Source organism: Diadema antillarum, unplaced genomic scaffold (assembly GCF_040938485.1).
Source record: "Diadema antillarum isolate AM-2024a unplaced genomic scaffold, OU_Dant_1.0 scf00000074, whole genome shotgun sequence".
Classification (NCBI taxonomy): domain Eukaryota; kingdom Metazoa; phylum Echinodermata; class Echinoidea; order Diadematoida; family Diadematidae; genus Diadema; species Diadema antillarum.
This window is the reverse complement of record NW_027270963.1, coordinates 4,619,068-4,639,022: the sequence shown is the minus strand read 5'-3', so window position 1 is coordinate 4,639,022 and position 19,955 is coordinate 4,619,068. Positions and strand designations below refer to the sequence as shown.

Here is a 19,955-nt window from a genome sequence, read left to right as displayed (position 1 = left end):
GAAGGATTAGGTAGTGAGCATATAACCTCTCTGCGTCTCATTGACTGGCCGATACCAACCTGTTGCCTTTGGCATTGAAGATCTGCTCAGTGTCTGGCGCCCCCTTGGGGTGGTGGAATCGAGGCTTGTGCTCCTTGGGGACACTGATGGCCGGCCTCTGAAGACTAGCCAGCATCTCTGAATAACACAACAAAAAAATATTTGATTGGAACCACTTGACCTCGTCCATTAAGCTGTCAATCCATCCATCTCATTTTATCTTCCTCTATCCATCCTATCTACCAATCTATCTATCTCTCTATCCATCCATCCATCCATCCATCCATTCATCTCCAGCCACCCATCTACTCATCAATCTATCTTTCCACTTATCTACATTGTAACTTCCTATATCTATCTAAAGAGAGAAAGGCATACATACACATTTAAACACTTTCAGAAGCTCCAGCTGAAATTAAAATGAACAGAAAAAGACCTACTGTCTGCTATGATTAAAGCAGGTCTGCTATGATTCAAAATCCACAAATACTGCCATCTTCAAAGATGCCAATCTCCTGTACACCTGATACTAGGCAAAGTCAAACAGCCACAGTGGTCCTAAATGCACTCTGAATACATATCAAGTTGAAGACTCTACCATTTAGCAAAATGCAAAAGGGTCTTTAACTCTAACACTGCATACAACGATGTTAAAGACATCACTGACTGGATGGTTTCTTCAAACTTAACTTTCCATGGGGGTGGGTGGGGTGGGAGTGGGGGACTGGAGTGTGGTAAACCCCATTACAGATGTAAAACTGTTGAAGTAGAAATCATTGTTTTTCAACTGCAAGATTTTCATATGCTTCATTTTTATACAATACCACAGAAACTGGTATCATATAGGACCATACAGCTCATGTTTTTGTTTAGCTGTAGTTTGTTTGTTTGTTTTTTTTCAAAAAGGAAACATTGTTAAACAATGCCTTGCTAACACCCATCTGGTTCCCCATTGAGATGATATGAAGAATTTGATCGCAAAATCGCAAAATAACTCCATTCTTGTTAATTTGAGATATCTGCTATTAAAGCAGCTAAAAACAAAGAAAATAATAAGAAAATATGGGATATTTCAACCATAACTTCAAGAATATACCTTGCCATGTTACAAATGAGGTATATACTGGAAAGGCTTTATTTTGTTCTATCTGATGAGTGGTTTACTCTGGAATGTTTAAAAACGGTCCTTAATCCATTTTGTGATAAAATGCTTCACACTGTGAGTCTTCCAGACATGCTCTCCTCACCTTCATAGTCCTCCTCCTCCTGTCTCTCATTGATGTGAAGAGTCAACTCCTTCATCCTCTGCTTCTCTGCCCTCTCAGCCTGGCAAAGAATACATAAAATAAAACCCACTGAGTAACACTTAACTCTTTATCTGGTGTTAAGTGGAAATTTTCTCACATTTCATGCAACCATTACCAGGAGCTAGCATTTAAAAACCATGCGAATATTTTTGCATGCCATATGTTCCAATAAGTAATATCCTGATTCCGCAGAATTAAAAGCATGTGAGCTTCATCTTACCCAGCAGAGCGTGAAAAATCATTTGCACCAAAATATCCACTATTACAGTATGTGTTTCAGTCACAAGAATACGAGTGTTTATAGTCGTGTATGTCGGGGCTCAGTTGTAATTATTGGAGGGATATTACTGTGGAACAATCTCATGGCAAGTTTGGGTATGATTTCACACAAAATATATACATGGTGTGCATCCTCTGCGGAAGGGTGCACTGTTCAGCCAACATGATCACAGTACAAATATAAACATTCAAGATGAGTTTCTTGATAGGACGATGAGAATGTGATAAATGACATTTCTCAGCTGTAAGTGTTCCATAAGCTGATGGACTCTGTAAAATAGATGGTATGAACTAACCTGCATAAAGCAACACATAACAAAGAATCATGCTGTTTTTTGACAAAGTTCATAATGTTTAAGAGACAGCCTAACAGATGGACAAATACACATAGAGGAAACATGAAAGAGAAATGGCAGTGCAACAAAGGTTCATCAAGTGAGTTAACCAGGCATGGTGAGATGTCTCAGTCAGTTGTCGGTCTCTCTTGCACTCAAATGTCCTGCTATAAAGCGATGTTGAGTGTAATCACGCTGTTCCCTCTAGTTAGCGGCAAAACACAATGTCCGTGTGACTGGGAGAACGTGGGACGTACTGTGTGTGACAGACATTAAAATGCCATGCACATAAAAATATCCCACTTCACTTTTTTCAAAGAGTAGGGTGCTGCCCTAATGAAATGGTCTGCCCACCCCCACACAAATACCAGAAACATTGGCAAATAATTCAAACCACTTTTGACAAAGAAAAAGAAGAAGAAGAAGAAGATGAAAATAAAGATGATGAAAGACAAAGGAGAAGAAAAAAAAAAGACAAAAATGAAGATGAAGAAGAAGAAAAAGAAGAAGAGAAAGAGGAGGAGGAGGAGAGCTGACCAACCTGCTCTCTGTTCTTAAGGTTAGATGCCAGCTCGGAGTTGATTGGAACCTCAAACTCCCGGAAGTGCTGCTTGTTCCCCTTCCGGGTCATCAACACAAAGTTCACCGTGCTGGGGTCTTCCGGAGACAGCTGCGGCTGGAAGGGGTTAAAGGTCATGGGCTTGGCACTCGTCCTAGCCTTGATGTGAAGAGGAACCCCAATGTCCAGCTGAGCCACCTTCATGGATTCCGCATTTCTTTGCTGTGAGTATTCAAGAAGTAAAAAGCTTTGTTCATTTCTATATGAAAAATCCATCTTGGGTTGTTATTTCCACTGTACCAGATATTGAAAGTGTCATTGTCAACTTTGTAGCTCTAGCTTCCTAGGTATTTTTCATGGCAATCGAGTACCAGAGTGATGATGTAACAGTCTTTTGCTATAGCTTGGGTTAGAACAAGGTGTGTGCTCATAAACACTCAGGCTAGACGAGGTTGTTCAGAACCAGTTTCCATGGCAATGAATGGCTAATGACATCACATTTTGGTAATCCATTACTACACCTGACAAAATGTGACCCGCTACAACAAAATGATCCTAAAGTCGGGCAAGGTCGATTATTTGAAAATTGCATGACACAATTTCCTAATCTTTCTGCTTTAAATTGATATACAACACATCTTATAAAAATAATCGGCTGCGGAGATATCGATGTTTAAAAAAGAGCATGTCGAAACATCTGGGAAATCACTGTTTCGAGAAAAGCGCCCTAAAAGTTCTCCTTGCGACGCAATCACGATCAAGGGACACGCAAGTCAGTATTCACCTCCGGACTATAGAAGGTAAGCCCTAGCAACCCCCGAAATGTTCATTCAAACACAGCGTCGACGGTCTCCTCACCTACCAATCAGTGACCAGGAGGCCAGGAGAAGTGGCTGGGCGTAGCGCACCCCGCCAGCACGCACCAGTCGACTGGACAGTGTGCGAGCTTCACGCTTCGGTTAGCGGCAAGCAGCAAACTGACCAATGACATCACTCTGGTCGTTGTTAGGGGCGGAGCCTATGTGTGGCGCTCAATCCAAATGTTCGAACCAGTTTCTGCTTCGTTGAAACGCCCAAAAAAAACATGGCCCAGAAAAACGCTATTTTTTAGTCTTTCCTTCCATCATTTTGCTTCAAAATTTCGACAGATGATAGAAGACATGTCAGACTCTAATAATATGTCAAATTCAGAAAATCGTAAGTTTTGACCAATTTTGATGCTCTGACTTCAAACTCGATTTTCACGGCTTCGACCGTGCGCGACTTTAGGACCATTTTGTTGTAGCGGGTCACAAATTACCTCTTTTCACCACAGTCCCCCCTTTACAAGACATTCATTGTGAGCAAGCTGGACTTTTGAAAGATGTGGAGGTATTTCAAGCTGAATCAATCTTGGAACTAAATCTGGATCTTTAATCATGCATCTCACGAATGACTCCTAAATGAAGAACTGCAACATGAAAAAGTCGCCACTTTTTCTTTTTTCTTCTTCTTTGTCAAAGCACAGACAAATACAGAGCATATAAGCTATTCATTTTCAAAACCTCAACACATCCTTTAGACAATTTCTGACCCCTAATTGACATTGCTACTATTAGCAGTGTGGGAAATATGAGATAACAGATTCCTTGTATCTTATGTTACTAACCCTAATGATACTCTTGTGCAAGTTGTATATGCTCACATTAACATTTTAAACAGCAGAAAATATAAATAAAGACGCTAGTCCTGGACATTCCTGTTTTGTTTAAGGATCTAAACCATAAACAGTATTTGACAGGATTTCATCATTTCTGTTTTGATTATTGTGTGAATACACACAATCTGGAATACATAGGAATATGGGAAAATGGTGTAAATCAACCATCCAGAAGAAAAACCATGCTGTATCCCATAAAACATTTTCAAAGTGAGAGACTTATATAGGCAATTCAAGATGGCTGGAGTTCACATATTATCTCTCTCTATCCACATATAATCACATCATTTCCATCATATATGACATATTTTTGTGACCCTGTGTTGATGTGAGTAACAAAAAAAAAAAAAAAAGGACAGCGAGAGACGGAGAGAAATGCTATTCCACAGATATGTTGACCAGACCGTGATGGTCATTACCTGGATATTTTCCGACAGCATCTTATCAAAAGCTTCGGTGAAGTTCTCATCTTCCTCACAGGCCATGAGCTTGGGTCCCCCCGTGATCACAGTCACCTGGTGTTTGGCACGGAGATGGGCAGAGATTTTCATTTCGAGCAAAAGGTGAAATAATGATATCCAAATCTATTTTCTTTGTTAATTACAAGAATTCATCATGTTTCAACATGTTGCTCCTTTTGGAGCACCATACCTCATGCTGACAATGAAAGAAATGATTACTCCAACTTCAAACTGCCATACAAAATAATTAGGACAGGGACAAATGTATCAATTCAAACCTTTGAAAAAAACATATCACTGTCATACTTAGTACATATGGACCTTAACAAAAACATCTGGGCCCCGTATCATAAAAAGTTGCTATGATAGCAACTCTTGCTGGAATGGCAAATTGTTGTGGTAATGACAAGAATCCGGAAGAATCCAGCTTCCTGATTGGTAATTGCTACGGTAAGTTACTATTCCAGCAAGAGTTGCCATCCTAACATCTTTTATGAAATGGGGCCCTGGTGTTAAAAAACAACAACAACAATAAAACCCATTAATAGATAAAAACACATACAAGCATCACATCTTTTTGATAAGTGAGTGCCATCCTATCAAATCACTAATGGAAGTTAACATCAAGCCAGAGAAAATGAAAACATGTCAGTGCAGTAACTTGTCACTGATAGTTACAGCAAGATTTATAAAGACATAATTCTGTGGATGTGCCATTCTATAGTGCTCGCATTCCAGTGATCAAAATAGAAGGGACATCTCTTCGATCAAATATCTTTGTCATTTAAATTCAAGTTTTCAAACTACTGAAGTGTGGAAAACTTACATGGTCATCTTCCTCGTTTTCACCAGCTGACTCAAGGGCAAAGTTATCATCTCCATAGTCATTGTATGGCTGAAAGGGAAAACAGAGAGAGAGATTGCATGGCACCAATGAGCTTTCGATGTCACAACCAATCAAACTCTTGAAGATAGTAGAGCAGTCCCCCTATATACCCTTTAGTCCAACCTATATATAATACATGTAGATACACTCATAATGCATTCTTCTATACCTACCTCATATACAATGTATCTCAGTTTACCATCAAGTTCTAGAAGCCACATATCTATGGTTTGGGGTTGTATTTTCTATGATAATTTTACTATTCGTTATTAGCATTCTATGGAGTATAGTATCAAACATCTCTTTTATCAAGGCCCTTGAGTGTTCATAACTATGTTATTCATTCTTAATTTTTCACTTTTCAGTGAAAAAATTTTCAAGGTCTCTTAATTCCTTAATTCATAAGAGTGCGGATCATAAATTACTTTGTGAATATGTTTAAGTGAAAACCTGTTTGGAACACTTTCTAAGTATTGCATGACATAAATCACAGAACTTGATCTTCACCTTTGACCCTTGTCACTTATCACAGCCCACCCACAATGATATGCAACCAGTGTATGAGATAGAACTGAATGCATGCATGCATGTGCACGGCATTAGGAAAAGCCACATTTCTGTCTAGGGCTGACATGATTGCATGATCATTGTATTGGTCAAACAGCAAAGATATCAGCTCGCTGTGCTGGTCCTTTTGTTATGAATATTAAAAAAGTGATGCGAAGGAATTTCTGTCAGATGTCATTGGTGCAAGTGTACTTTCTATCAACAAAAAAAAGAAGAAAGACAAAAATTTTTGTCATTTTATTGTCTAGAAGTAATGCCAAGAAAAAGGAAGGGGATCAAAACTGTCTGTGACTTCAAGTTCATCGCTCTTAACTGACCTCCTCCTGTTCCTCGCCCGTATTCTGACTCTGACTGTTGGTGGCGCTGTTACGGTCAGCTCTGCGATGACGCCCACCGCTTTCTCCCAGCTCACCGTCGGACAGATCATCGTCGTCATCATTCAAGGACATGGACTCGACACCTGGGTCAAAAAGGACAGTTGCACTTGAATTGTCAAGAACTGGTTCAACATACTGTAAAACAAGGACTGTTCGCGTGCATTTTAATTTCATGAGAGCCGAGATTTGCAAAATTAAAATGCATGTGAAAGTTCCTGTCTACACTATACGCATTGAATGTTAGAGGCAACTCACGAAAATTTCATGCCGCGAAAATATCGTGTTTTACAGTAACATGATGTAAAAGGCACTTGATGAGGCAGAGTTTCATGTACAAGAGAAGACCTGCAATTTAGATCACTTGCAAATGTGATTTAGTAATCAAGACAACATGTTCCATTTTCAGGTCTCGAGTTTATGAAACCACACTCTGACAAGGAAAAGAGTAACAAGAAAGTAATATGCATGTGTGAACTGTGTTCTCCATTGTGTTTGCTACTTTATACCCCATGATTTTAGAAGTAGAATATTTTGCAAATTGGAACTTGCATCCCAATACGAGTTTAATTCACGATCCAGAAACACACTGAACAGAACAAGAGAGAATCATTACCACTTTTCAAGAGAAACTTAGCAATTTCCATCCTGGGAGACATTATGTAATGCAATTGTGTTACATCAGGCAATATTTTTGTGAGTAGTTAATTCAATAAAAAGGAGTTGACTTGCAAAATTTGTGAAAAAAAACCCCACTACACTGGGACCACATACCACATATACAGTATACATGAACATAAATAGTTAAGGACTATAAGCTGCTTTGCACTGTTTGTCTTTGCCATGATTATCACTGTAATTTTTTTCTTAAAGGTAGGGAATCCCATTTGCATGCCTTAAATGAAGAGTTGTATAAATACAGTGGTATGTTGAAGAGAGTATCATTTTAGAAACTCCCATAAAGTATTGAAAGTGGAAGGTAACATTTAGTACACTTTTTTGACCGTTAGATTTTGAATTGAATTTTTTTCGGGGCTCACCGTAAATTCCAGTACATTACTAGGCTACATTTGCAGACCCATGCACTGCATGTGTGTCCATCATGTATATTTTGTGAAGAAAGTTCATCCAAACTTACAAACATTTCTATATACATTCTTGCCACACACTCTATATTATGTTATTACATCAGCTCTTATACTTTTAGATTTGTGTTTATAGATAAAAAATACAGAAGACTGCAACAAAAAGGCTTAAGTGTGGCTGACACACAGAACTACTGAGTAGTTGAGTTTTGTGCATTATTCAAATTGTAGATAACTGTTGACTTCCAAATTTCTCAGCAGTGGCCTAAACAAGTCCCCTGAGGTTCATATTTAATGTTTTGCTGCATTTTGGGAGGTCTGTAAAAGGTATCCCCTACCTTTAATGTCATATCAGTATTACAGTCGTCATCATGGTAAATCTTTGTCATCATCCTAATCACAATCATCATCATCATCTTAATTTTAACCATCATCATTATCACTGTCATCATTATCACCAACACTATCATGATCGTCATCTTCATCATCACTACCATTATTATCATCATCATGATCACACTCATCATCAGTATCATTGCCATCATCATGACCGTAACTTATCAAACATATCACATTCATCACCACAACCACCATCACCCCGCAATTATCATCATTTGATTACCAGAATATAATCATCATTATCATCAACACCATCCTCATTGTCATCATAACAATCATAAACACAAATATCACAATCATCTTATTTTCTTTGTAATTAGCTGCATCATCATCATCATCATCATCATTATCAACATCATCATCATCATCATCATCATCATCATCTTCATTATCAACATCATCACCATCATCACCATCATCACCATCATCACCATCACCATCATCATCACCATCATCATCACCATCATCATCATCATCATCACCATCATCACCATCATCACCATCATCACCATCATCACCATCATCACCATCATCACCATCATCACCATCATCACCATCATCACCATCATCACCATCATCACCATCATCACCATCATCACCATCATCACCATCATCACCATCATCACCATCATCACCATCATCATCATCATCATCATCATCATCCCTCCTGCATTGCTCATCACCTTCAACACCATCACCCAATCTTACCTTGTGACAGTTCCACCTGGTCCTCGTTCCCTTCCATGATGGGCATTAACCCTTGGCCTCCGGCTGGTGGCTGAACAATGTTTAACTGGATCTCAGGTATGATGTTTGCTGGCAGGGAGGAGTGGGCAGAAATTTTAGTCAGTATCATCATAATACTGTACACGTATATGCCATACATTTAGTGGCCCGTATTCTACTGTAGACCAAGGTTTAAACCCATTTTAGACTCACCTATGGTTTAGCTAGACCAGAGGTTTAATTTTGTATTCTGCTAGCGAGGTTTAGTTAAACCCAAGTCTATTTCGGGTTTAAATTAAACCCGAAATAGTCTTGGGTCAAGCCACCATGGTGCCCTCTATGGAAGAAGAAATTCTCCCTCTCTGAGTACTTTTCTCTCCACAAATCCACTTAAATTTATTATTGGCAGTGTATCAGCCACATGAGCGTGACTTTCTTGGATTTTGAATAGTTTTTACGGGTATTTATGTCGAATAAGGGCATGCTGTATTTTTGCTTGCGACGACTCGTGAAGCACTGTGATTATACTGTACAGTTTGTGTACGTGTGCGACGCACATCACAGGATACATGGTAAGCGTCTAATAGCGTAGCGCTATCATATTTTTGGCTAGCTAGCTTTGAATGCTCAGTATACTTGGGTGACCCGCACCTCGTCATAGTTAATGTTTGCCCATAATTGAACCACATTTCGCCACTGAAATTCTTTGAAATCCAACTCACATACAGGAAAAATGCTGAAAATTCCAATGGAATCACAAGTTCACTGATCGATATTGAAAATTTGCAGCTATCGTCGTCAAAGGCGAACGATGCGAAAAAGTTGCGCGCTAAGGAAGGGGCCCGCAACTCGTCACCCGCTCTCCCATAGACTTAGCACGTGAAAGACGTGTGCGGGTGACCGTGATGTTCCCATAGACATACACGTAATAGATGCGTGCGGGTGACATATAACACGTATTCCTATAGCCCTGTTAAAATTTCAGATTTTCGCGAAAAACTGTTCGGTTTTCACCACAATTTGCTTGGTTGTGGTAGTCCTGCCAAGTATCAAGCGTACAGAACACAGTCCCGGGCAAACATTTTTGTTCAGTGCGCTCAAAGCGATTTTAAGCGGGGTGACGGTATTCGGGCCCCTGACGAGGTGCGGGCACCTGGCTATACCAGCAGATCCATCGCGCCGCGCCGGCCGGCGGCACGGTTGCTGTGTGCGCTGGATGGGACATGGCTTTTTATGTCGATTGAATCGTGAATTCGGAATGGACTGGCAATTGATCAAACCAGGACTTTGAGGTAGGAAATTGAATAAAAGCTTTTCTCTTAAGATTGTCAGTTAATAAAAATAGAAACCATTCTAAAATTTAGAAATAGATCTAGATCTACTATCAACCCTGTCTCGATATTAGAAGTAACGTTAGATTTTACCTACCGTACCACACTAACTTTTAATAGATCTAACGTTAGTTCTAATGTTACAATAATGTACTCTAGCTATTCGAATAGGTTCTACTAACGTTAGTAGGACCCTACTCATACTAACTAGTCCTAACGTTAGTCCTACGATCGATCTAGGTTCTCGATCTAACAGAAACTATGCCAAATCGACCTCAGGCTCTACCCTCTAGTCCTATACATTGAGTTCTTGGTCTAGTCTCCAGGTTATTTTCATCGTAAAGCTTATCTAGACTAACGTATTAGTACAGGTAGTACTAGGTAGCTGTTAGTAGTATTGCTACAATTTAGCTCTCGAGTCTCTTCTAAGTGTACAATTTGCTACAAGTACTATAGATCTAATATGTAGTAGTAGGCGTATCTCGTGTGTACTCGCGTGTGGCCGGCAAGCTAGCTGCTGTATCCAGCCAGCCACTCGTTTTGTGCCATTGGCATTGATCCGTGTGCTGGTACCCTTACCAATCATCGTTAGACTCGATTTAAACTCGAAATAAACCTCCTCCAGGGTAGGTTTAATTTAAACCCAATTTAGACCACAGCTGGACTTAGTAGAATACAAATTAAACCTGGGTTTAAACCTGGGTCTAAACTGGTGGTTTAAACTCAGGTTTAAACCCCAAAAACCCACTTTAGACCCAGGCATGGGTTTAAACTCGGGTCTAAGTTTTTAGCAGAATACGGGCCAGTGAGTCTAAATTTTTGTGAATCGGGACTTTAAACGATTTTCCAGGTGGTTAAATTCGCGATCGTGAAGTACTGTACTGAACGGAGAAATGTATACATGTGCGTCACATTCATATCGGGATCAGTCATTATTTTTGCATGTCTTTAATATCGTGAATAGCACCCGACTCGCGAAATTTGCGAAAATAAAAGCCTTGCGAAATCTTTGGCATATACAGTATATCATATGAAATAAATTCACAGTGGATTTTTTCCTGTAATTTCTATGACACTCAGCCGAATGAAGAGCTTGGTATATACATTGTTGTCATGGCAACACTCACTGATCTTCTGGACCTGATCTTTCTCCAGCTGTGCCACCTCCTTGTGAGCCTCCTCGAGAGAGACAAAAAGCTTGAGCTTGGGTCTCAGCATCTCTAGGGTGTCAGAGATGGCGTTGTCCACGTCCATGGGGAATGGGCGGCCCTCTGTGTTCCAGTTTGGCAGGTTGCGCTTGTACCAGATGTATTGCTACAGCAGCACAGAGATATCAAAACTAAAGATATGACGCTTCACACCTCCCCCCCCCCCAAAAAAAAAATATATATATACATACATATATATATATATATATATATATATATATATATATATATATATATATATGCCTGCATCCATTTTGATGAGAAGCAATCACCATAATCTGCAACCACTCAAACCAAGATCATCAGCATTCACCTGACATAACATAACAGGTTCCATGACATTTGCTCCTGCGACAATTGCTGACCAACAAAATATCTGCATGTTATAAAGCCAAACACAAATTCTACCCACAAACATAACCTTGATCCTAATCCTAATCCTCACATCAATCTGACCTTAAAACCCTATCACATAATGGAACCCTATGGAACTCTAACCCTAAGTCCTTGGAGAACATAACAGAGCGATTGTCGCAGGAGCAAATGTTGTGTCCCCAAATGTAACATGACATGAAATCTACGACTTTATGCAATCACGAAATATGATATTTCTTCATGCAAATGATTGATTGATTGCACAATAATGATACCAAGCTGGTTGGAAACTCGATTTTGATGAACACACGCATAGCAATTCTGCAAAAATTTATGACAATACTGCAAAAATGAAATATCGTGTGGCAAACATTAATTCATGACACTGCACCAGAAACCTTTCATATCTGTGTGTAATTCACTATCTGTCTATGAAGTGACATATGAACAGAATTTTGCCCTTTTGTGCAAGGCCACTATTCTGTTTGTACACTTTTTAGAGGTGACATATATAACAGATTTTGGAAAATAATAATACACCTCCTACCATCCTGTTGTTGTTGTCGTTATTGTTGTTGTTGTCGTTGTTGGTGGTGGTGGTGGTGGTGCTTTTTGTTTTTTGGTTTTTTTTTTTCTGGTAAGTGTCTGGAGCTCATCTGTGTCTTTAGTCACACTTGGCTAGTATTTGAGGTAAATTGGCGAATTACAGTACAGATCATTAAAATTCACCATGAAGCCACCACAGGAGTTAAAGGGACTGTACAGTAGTGGTTGAGGTGGGGATTCATGTTTTGAACTTTCCTAAGTGAGATAATGAGAAACCTTTTATGAAATATGAAAGAGCATGCGATTTTAAGAAGGATTCAATGTTTATTTGATGAAAATTGGTTTTCAAATGGCTGAGATATCCCCAAAAGTGATAATAATAAAAGGCGACATGCCCTAACTTTATTAGGATCTCTTTGTTTTACCTTGTTTTTGGATATTTCTGACATTTCAAAACCGATTTTCATCAAATAAACTTTTGATACCCCTAAGAATTGCATGCTCTTTTGACATCTCATAGAGTGGTTTCTGAATGTCTCGCAAAACGTTAAAAGCTAAATCCTCACCCCGACCAGAACTGTACACACCCTTTAAACTGAATAAATTATTTCTTTTTTGGGGGTTTGTTTGTTTTTCTGCCATGTCATCAAAATTTATGCAAAAGCAATGCTGCACTTTAAAAATTGCACCGATATTTCCCACAGGATATTTTCATCATATGTGGCCATCTGAGTGCCTCAAGAACTTGGCCAGAAGAGGGAGTCACAATGTACCTGGAAGTAAACAAGGAAGCAGTCTAGTTTCTTCTTGCTCGAGCCGCGGTCAAAAAACTGACCACAGGTGTCCAGCAACGTGCAGACCAGTCTGATCCTAAACAGGTGCTCTGGAGGATCAAGGGGGCTTTCCACACCTATCCAACACAAGAAAGAAAAGGAAAGAAAAAGAAAATAAATAAGAAGAAAGTTTAAAGAAATCTCCAGCATGTATTGTTCTAGTTGTTGTAGGTTCTGGAGGGTGGATTCCTACTGTGGAATTTGAAATACTGTAAAGGAAGAAATTTTCACGGTGTGGAAATTTTCATGCATTTCGCATGGTATGAAACAAGTGCAAAAATCATACAAATGTGTAAATTTTTTGCTGTTCTATCTAATATCAATTTACACCTTGAAGCAAGACAGGTATTGAAGGGGTTTCACCGTTATGTAATTTGATATTTTCATCATGTTTGCTAGTTTTCTATCATGAGTGAACTTGCTGTCACATTGCGAACCAGATACTTTTTACCACAGCATGGATTGCACTGCCACAAAATATCTTTTGTAGTGCTCAGCTGTCACCAGAGATTATGTAATAGGTATCAACCTTACCATCTAGTGTGACACCAAAGCGTATCAGGGAGTAGAGAGTCTTGAAGATAACACTGGACTCCACCAGGCGGTAGTTGTAGAGTTCTCCCAGAAACTTGACCACCGTCACTCTGCGCTGATTGTACTTAGGGTGGTTGATCTGCGCACACATAAAAAAAAATAATAAATGAATAAAATCATTAAAAAAATATATAATGTTGAGAAGCAACAGAGCATACCTGCAAACCCTGAAATTTAGTATATAGGAATAATTGGGAGAAAATAATGCAAAAAATACACATTTTTACCAATCTCCAATGCATCACTATTAGCAGATGTTGACAAAAATAGGAACACAAGGTCGACTGAAGCTTCTTTCCTAAGAAAATGGAATGTTCCTATCAAATGGGAACAGCTGACTGGTATAAATGAAAATGACAATCAAGCATGGCAAGCATTGTTGATTCCAATCCAAGGATATCTGATTTCACATCAAAAGGAAGCGTGATGATGACTCTGACATCCCTGAAAGTCTTTGGAATTTTCTTCATCTAAGCTATGCTCATAAGGCAGATGAAATCTAGACAGGCAATCTTTGAAAGGTATGGGTGACAGCTTTGGAAAGTGAATAGCTGAACAAGACCATTCAAGCACCAACAACAATTTTTTTCTTCACGATGCAAGCACTGAGCGCAAATGGGGACAGAGAGATAGGCGATGTGATGAGCAGTGGTTATCAACCTGATGTACTGGTAGGCTATCAACCTGATGTACTGGTACATTTGCATTATTTTAGAAATCGGGAAAGTTTGAGACTGCCAAATAATGACACAAGATGTCACAAGCTAATTTCAATGACTGCAACCTGGTTATTCTGGAAATGCTTGCCAAAGATTACTTTATTCAAAAGTTAATAAAATTTCCACTCAACTATCGTCTCAAATTAACAAAACAGCATCAACAGAGAGACACTTTAGTAATAGGCAAAACATTCTGTCCCTTGGACAGGACATAAAATGGAGGTCCTGTGTGTGAGAGTCACAACTTCTGTATGTAAAAGATCCCACTTAATTCATTCATCTCAAAGAGCAGGGTGAATATTAACCTGGTGAACTGATCCACCTCAAATCCAACTGGACCTCACGGAAGACCAGCTAGTGCAGCTAAATATGGGCTATCCAGCCATCTTCTCAAATGGAAAATGGACAAAGACACAAACAAACAAACAGACAAACAAACACTCCAACAGCAGGAAGAACATGGGCATGGCCTACCTCCATCCCGATGCGCACATCCTCCAGGATAGCATCCACCACCCGGATACCAGTGTCGTCATGGTACTGGACCAGGCCGGCTAGGAGGTTGGCCAGACAGTGCACGTTGTTGTACTTGAGGTTCCACACGCTGCTCAGGCACTTCACTGTGTACTGCTTGATCTGGAGCAGCAAAGAGACACACACTCGCATGCATTTAAAAAAAAAACAAGCCAGAAAATAACAAATAGATAAAACAATGATGCTATTTACTCATCAGTACAGTTTGACTGGCATAAGTTGGTAGCTCTAATCCACTCTGCACAATTTTCCAGCTCATTTCACTGTAGCATCTTATAAAATTGTTCACATATGTGACTCTTCTAAGAGAACTTGGTAAACGTAGAGCCTTAGTAAACATATTCCGCCCCGTGCATTTTGTGCTGCTATATTCATAGAGTTAGTCATCTTCGACTGCAAACTCAGTTGTCATGGGAACCCCTCTCCTGTGGCACTGACCTCGGGCGTGTCCCAGGGCAGCTTCCTCATCTGCTTGAGCACCTTCTCCACAGTGGTCTTGGACAGATCCTTGAAGAGCAGCTTGCGGATGTACTCGTGCATTGGTGGCCGCACCTTCCTCTCAATCTGTATTGATGGGAAGACCAAGAAAAAAATTTGGGGCTTGTATTCTCCGAGACAGAAAATTTGATGCACATTATGGAAGTATCAATACACAAACAAACCTGAACAAAGCAAAAAGAAAAGAGAAAAGGGCAACTACGGAAACATTTGGTGAAAGTGTACAGAACATGAGAATCACATACCCCATCTCAGTCATAATTGTAGAGCCAGAGGAAAGAGGAGACCTACCTTGGTGACCTCTGGAGGATTGCAGTAGAAGAAGGCATTGTCCACCATGGTGTTGTGTCTCTCCCCTAGCACCATCTTACTCTTCTTCCGCATCATCAGTTCCTATGGCAACAGAGAGCACTGGTAAAACTCAATATGCCTTCATCTACCTTATCTGATACACCTTCATTATTCAATGATTTCTGCATTGCCAACAGAATAATTTTAACACCGGTAGTCACCATATCAAAGTTTCCTGTGCAATATTGACATTTCTGTGAAATATTAACATCCCTATGTACTGCATAAAACATGTATACAATATATATGTAGTGATGAAATACAGCATGACATAATAACAAGATTTCACTACATTCTTCAAATTCACATCTTAAAATAGAAGAGGGAATGAATGTAATGATGATGAGAGGCATCTCATGCAGATGGGCAATGCAATGCTGAATTTCCTCACTGTATGGATATTTCAAGACTGATTCAGCAGTTTGACAATGCAACAACGAATACATAGTTGTGTTACTGACATGAGCAATATTTTAGTCTTTTACCTTTGGTCCCCCTAGCCGCAGCCACACCGGCAAAACATCACAAAGTTTAACCTTGAGAAGTCTTTGCGAAGTTGGTTTGTTTGTCCACACTGGCGGTCAAACTTCTCTAAGTTTCAGTTTTGAAATCAGGGTCACCCTTAAACATTGTGAACTTAAATTTTGCGACATTTGCCAGTGTGACCACGGCTAATTGGATATAATTTGGAGACTATGCAAAGATGGAATAGTTAAATCTCCATCAAGGGTGTCAAACACCTCACTGCAGGATTTCAGTCAGCAGCCTTCATGGTCAGATACCTAAAATCCTACAGCATCAAGAACAAAAAAAAAAAACTCCACAGATACTGTCAAGTTGTATCTGTACACCTGTTCGAACACACACAGATATCACTCTGCAGATACATTGTAATTACAAGGCGGTGAGATACAGTAGTCCACGCCAATAGACTAGGGTGCGCTACAGACCAGGAAGGTCAGAATGGACTCACCAACAGGGCGTTGGTCTTGAGGTGGGACTCTGGGGAGCGGTAGAGGAACCGTCCACAGCTCTCCAGCAGGGCACACGCCATGTCGATGTTGTGGTGCCGGAAGTCTTGGATAAGGCTCTGAAAGGGAGAGGTCCACAGCAGAAGGGTTGATGGAGATGTATCTCATCTTTACACTATTTATAATCATTAGCTCAAGGCCAACATACATGGTAAAGGACCAAACTCCTATCTAATTTTCAAGTCATTGCAAAGCTGGATAATTTCATGAGAAACACATCTTATCCCGCAAGAACTGATCTACTTTGTATGTCAAGAGACAAAAATTAAGAGAAATATGAAAGGGAATATATCAATAATTTCTAATCACAAAGACAGTGAGAATAGTAGTGCAGCCCTAATGCCAGGATATTGATATAAAAGTTAACTGAATGACTGTCTACACACTAAAGCATAAAGATAAAAATGCAGATTACCACTAACTGGTAATTGGAATGACTTGGATTTGAATCTGCTATATACATGTACATGCACGGTTGAGGGTGGTGAAATATTGATGAGAAAATGAATGGATTCATTCTCTCAATCCAATCCAATGTCATACAGTGTTTCATAAACATGAATGTCCTACCTTGAGGCATTGCAGCGTATCAGCTTTGGAACACATCTTGAACTTGGTGAGTTCCCCTTGTAGAAGTAGAATAAGATAGATGTCATCATCACTAATACTTTGTTTTCAAATTTCCTAATTTAACAACAAGAAATACTGTCTTTTTGTTTCATTTCTTTTTCAGTATCTAAAGGGTTGTAAAAAAGTATCTTGCTTGATATTCAAAATATTCCTTCACATGGTAACATGGTGAATGACATTTGAGTAAGCACACACCTGTGTGTACAGACTATCCTCCTCTCTCTATTTACTGGAAAATGACATATGACTGCTTGGCAACAGTATGATCAGTGAATAGGTAGAAAAGAAATGGCAAAACAGCTTTCCTGGCATTAAAAAATAAAGACAAACAAAAAAAGGACCAATCTAATATCTTGCTTTATAGTGATCTTTATAGTGTTCTTTTTCCTCGCCAACAGTATGTTACCCTAGACATTATTCTACATCCATTGCTCAGTCAGTGACCGACACGTTCCATCACACAAAGTGAGGAGACTCTCACCTATGAACCTTGCCACTTTAATCTTGGACTCCACCATCATTTGATCCTTCTTCCTCACCTGGTGATTATCAAGAAAACATGACAAATGAATCACACAGCCCACATCTTGTACCGAGGATACATTTCAAAGTCCCTCCCATCTCATTCAAAAATCTCTTTTTAGTCTTGAATTATTGCATGTGCCACATATTTTTGTGAGTATATTTTCATGAATCAGGATTTGTAAGACAATTTGAATGTGGCTAAATTCACTGTCCACAAACACATCAAATGAATGAGAAATAAGTACTTCCCTTTTTCAAGAAGCAAAGTTATTGAATCCCTACCTATTAGGAATCATTGTACATTGCATTTCAGTTACAGGGGGCAATATTCTGGCATGTGTTAATTCTGTGGATATTAACTGACTCATAAAATTCACCCAATTTATACAAACACTACAAGATATATGGTCTATACAGTATATGTTACAAGCATTTGTATGAGTTTAAGGGTTGGAATTTGTTAACTTTTTTTTTTTAGGATGACCAGAGCTCAAATTTGAAACTGTCTTTGTTTCAGTTTTTGATTGTTTAATGAGCACATTTCACTAGCATGTCTTTCTCTATTTCCCACTATATGTACATACTGGACTTAGAAATGAGTAAGAAATCAATCACATAGTGAATGAAATAACTAATCAATTTTCAGTACCATCTTCAAGAGCTGAAACAAAATATCAGTGCAGTAAGAGGACGATCATCAAACTTCAAATGCCTGACATGATGCGTTAATTTTCCAGGACTTGAGCAAATCCGCAGGAACTATGAATCAAATGACTAGACTTCACAAAAGTGATGTAAGAGCAGCATCTTTGGGAGAAGATGTAGGGCAGACCAGTTGAGATATGATGCAGGACATCAGAATGGGACTAATATAATCAATACTCACATGCCACCTGAATTCATTCTTGAGTCTCTCCGCCAAGTCTTCCGCTATGTCAGGCATGCACACATACAGTGTTGCTACCAGCCGGGAATAGAATGGCAGCAGGTCAAGTCTGGAGCACAAAAAAAAGGGGGGAAAGAAAGAATGAATATAGATGTGTGGTAATTGATGTAAATGTGATGTGTGTCTCTTTCTGAAGTTTTGTGCATGAAGCGCTATGAGAGCAACATCATTTTTTTAGTGTGTAGGTGTATGTGTGTATGTGCGCGTATTACTTGTATTAAAAAAAATCAGAGAAGTATTTGTTATCAGAATTACTACATGTTGTTAGCATTTCACTTAGTCACTCCTGAACATGACCCAATGCGCAATTCTTGGATGTATGACACATGAAGGGAATATTAATATACCGGCTTTGATCTTGCCAATATAACAGATTACAAGTTGCTGAGTTTTTTTTTTAATTACACGAGTGTTACATCAATATCGAGCAAATTCAACAAAGCTGTATACAGGAAACTAATAAAAGTTGAGTTAACATCAGTGGCTTTTGCCTTATGACATCATCATTCTTAAGGTGTTCTCTAATCTTTTCCATCATTCAAATGCAGATGTACCAAACTATGTAATTTCCCTGCATAAAACTTGAAATAAGTATAGATGTGAAGGCACCACTGGACTCACCTCGTTCTGGGGACATTGAACAGAGCTTTAGCCAGTTTCTTCCTGTTGGCCTTTGTGTTTAGATTCAAGCAGAAGTCAACAGCAGCCTGAGATATTTAGAATATAAGGATCCAATCAAAAATAAATTTGCTGGGCTAATTTGCTGTGCAAGTAAGATATAAATGAAGCACAACTGCATGACAAGGACTCCTAAATTAGCAATCATGTCTACAACTCCAGGATAAGATGATGGAAATCTTAAGAGAACAGAAGCCTTTACAGCAGAGCATCATATGTCCATTTAGTCGCATGCAAATTTCAATTGCTGAGGAACAAGTAGGCCTATGCTGTGATTCACAAAATAGAGGTTGAATTCAATCAAGCCTGAATAAATTTTAGGATTATCCTCAACCATAATGGTCATATCAAATATATCATGGAAGGTATAGTTTACACACAAGTGATCCCATAGCTCATGGCTGCTCATGAAGATGAAGATATAGTATTTTTCTCATATG

The 19,955-nt window shown here is 39.1% G+C and overlaps 1 protein-coding gene across 1 annotated transcript in view; it reads right to left on the bottom strand.

Moving 5' to 3' along the window:
- LOC139717379 (regulator of nonsense transcripts 2-like) overlaps positions 1-19,955 on the bottom strand; it is a 36,886-nt gene that overhangs the window by 1,067 nt on the left and 15,864 nt on the right. Inside the window, exons 16-33 of the mRNA XM_071628882.1 lie at positions 19,459-19,544; positions 18,778-18,886; positions 17,848-17,905; positions 17,307-17,362; positions 16,679-16,795; positions 15,646-15,747; positions 15,295-15,420; positions 14,797-14,958; positions 13,544-13,682; positions 12,950-13,086; positions 11,175-11,361; positions 8,699-8,806; positions 6,450-6,592; positions 5,506-5,574; positions 4,638-4,733; positions 2,502-2,741; positions 1,287-1,365; positions 56-177 (exon numbers count right to left, since the gene is read on the bottom strand). Of these exons, the coding sequence (XP_071484983.1) occupies positions 56-177; positions 1,287-1,365; positions 2,502-2,741; positions 4,638-4,733; positions 5,506-5,574; positions 6,450-6,592; positions 8,699-8,806; positions 11,175-11,361; positions 12,950-13,086; positions 13,544-13,682; positions 14,797-14,958; positions 15,295-15,420; positions 15,646-15,747; positions 16,679-16,795; positions 17,307-17,362; positions 17,848-17,905; positions 18,778-18,886; positions 19,459-19,544 (2,136 nt within the window). The remainder of the gene's footprint in view (positions 1-55; positions 178-1,286; positions 1,366-2,501; positions 2,742-4,637; positions 4,734-5,505; positions 5,575-6,449; positions 6,593-8,698; positions 8,807-11,174; positions 11,362-12,949; positions 13,087-13,543; positions 13,683-14,796; positions 14,959-15,294; positions 15,421-15,645; positions 15,748-16,678; positions 16,796-17,306; positions 17,363-17,847; positions 17,906-18,777; positions 18,887-19,458; positions 19,545-19,955) is intronic.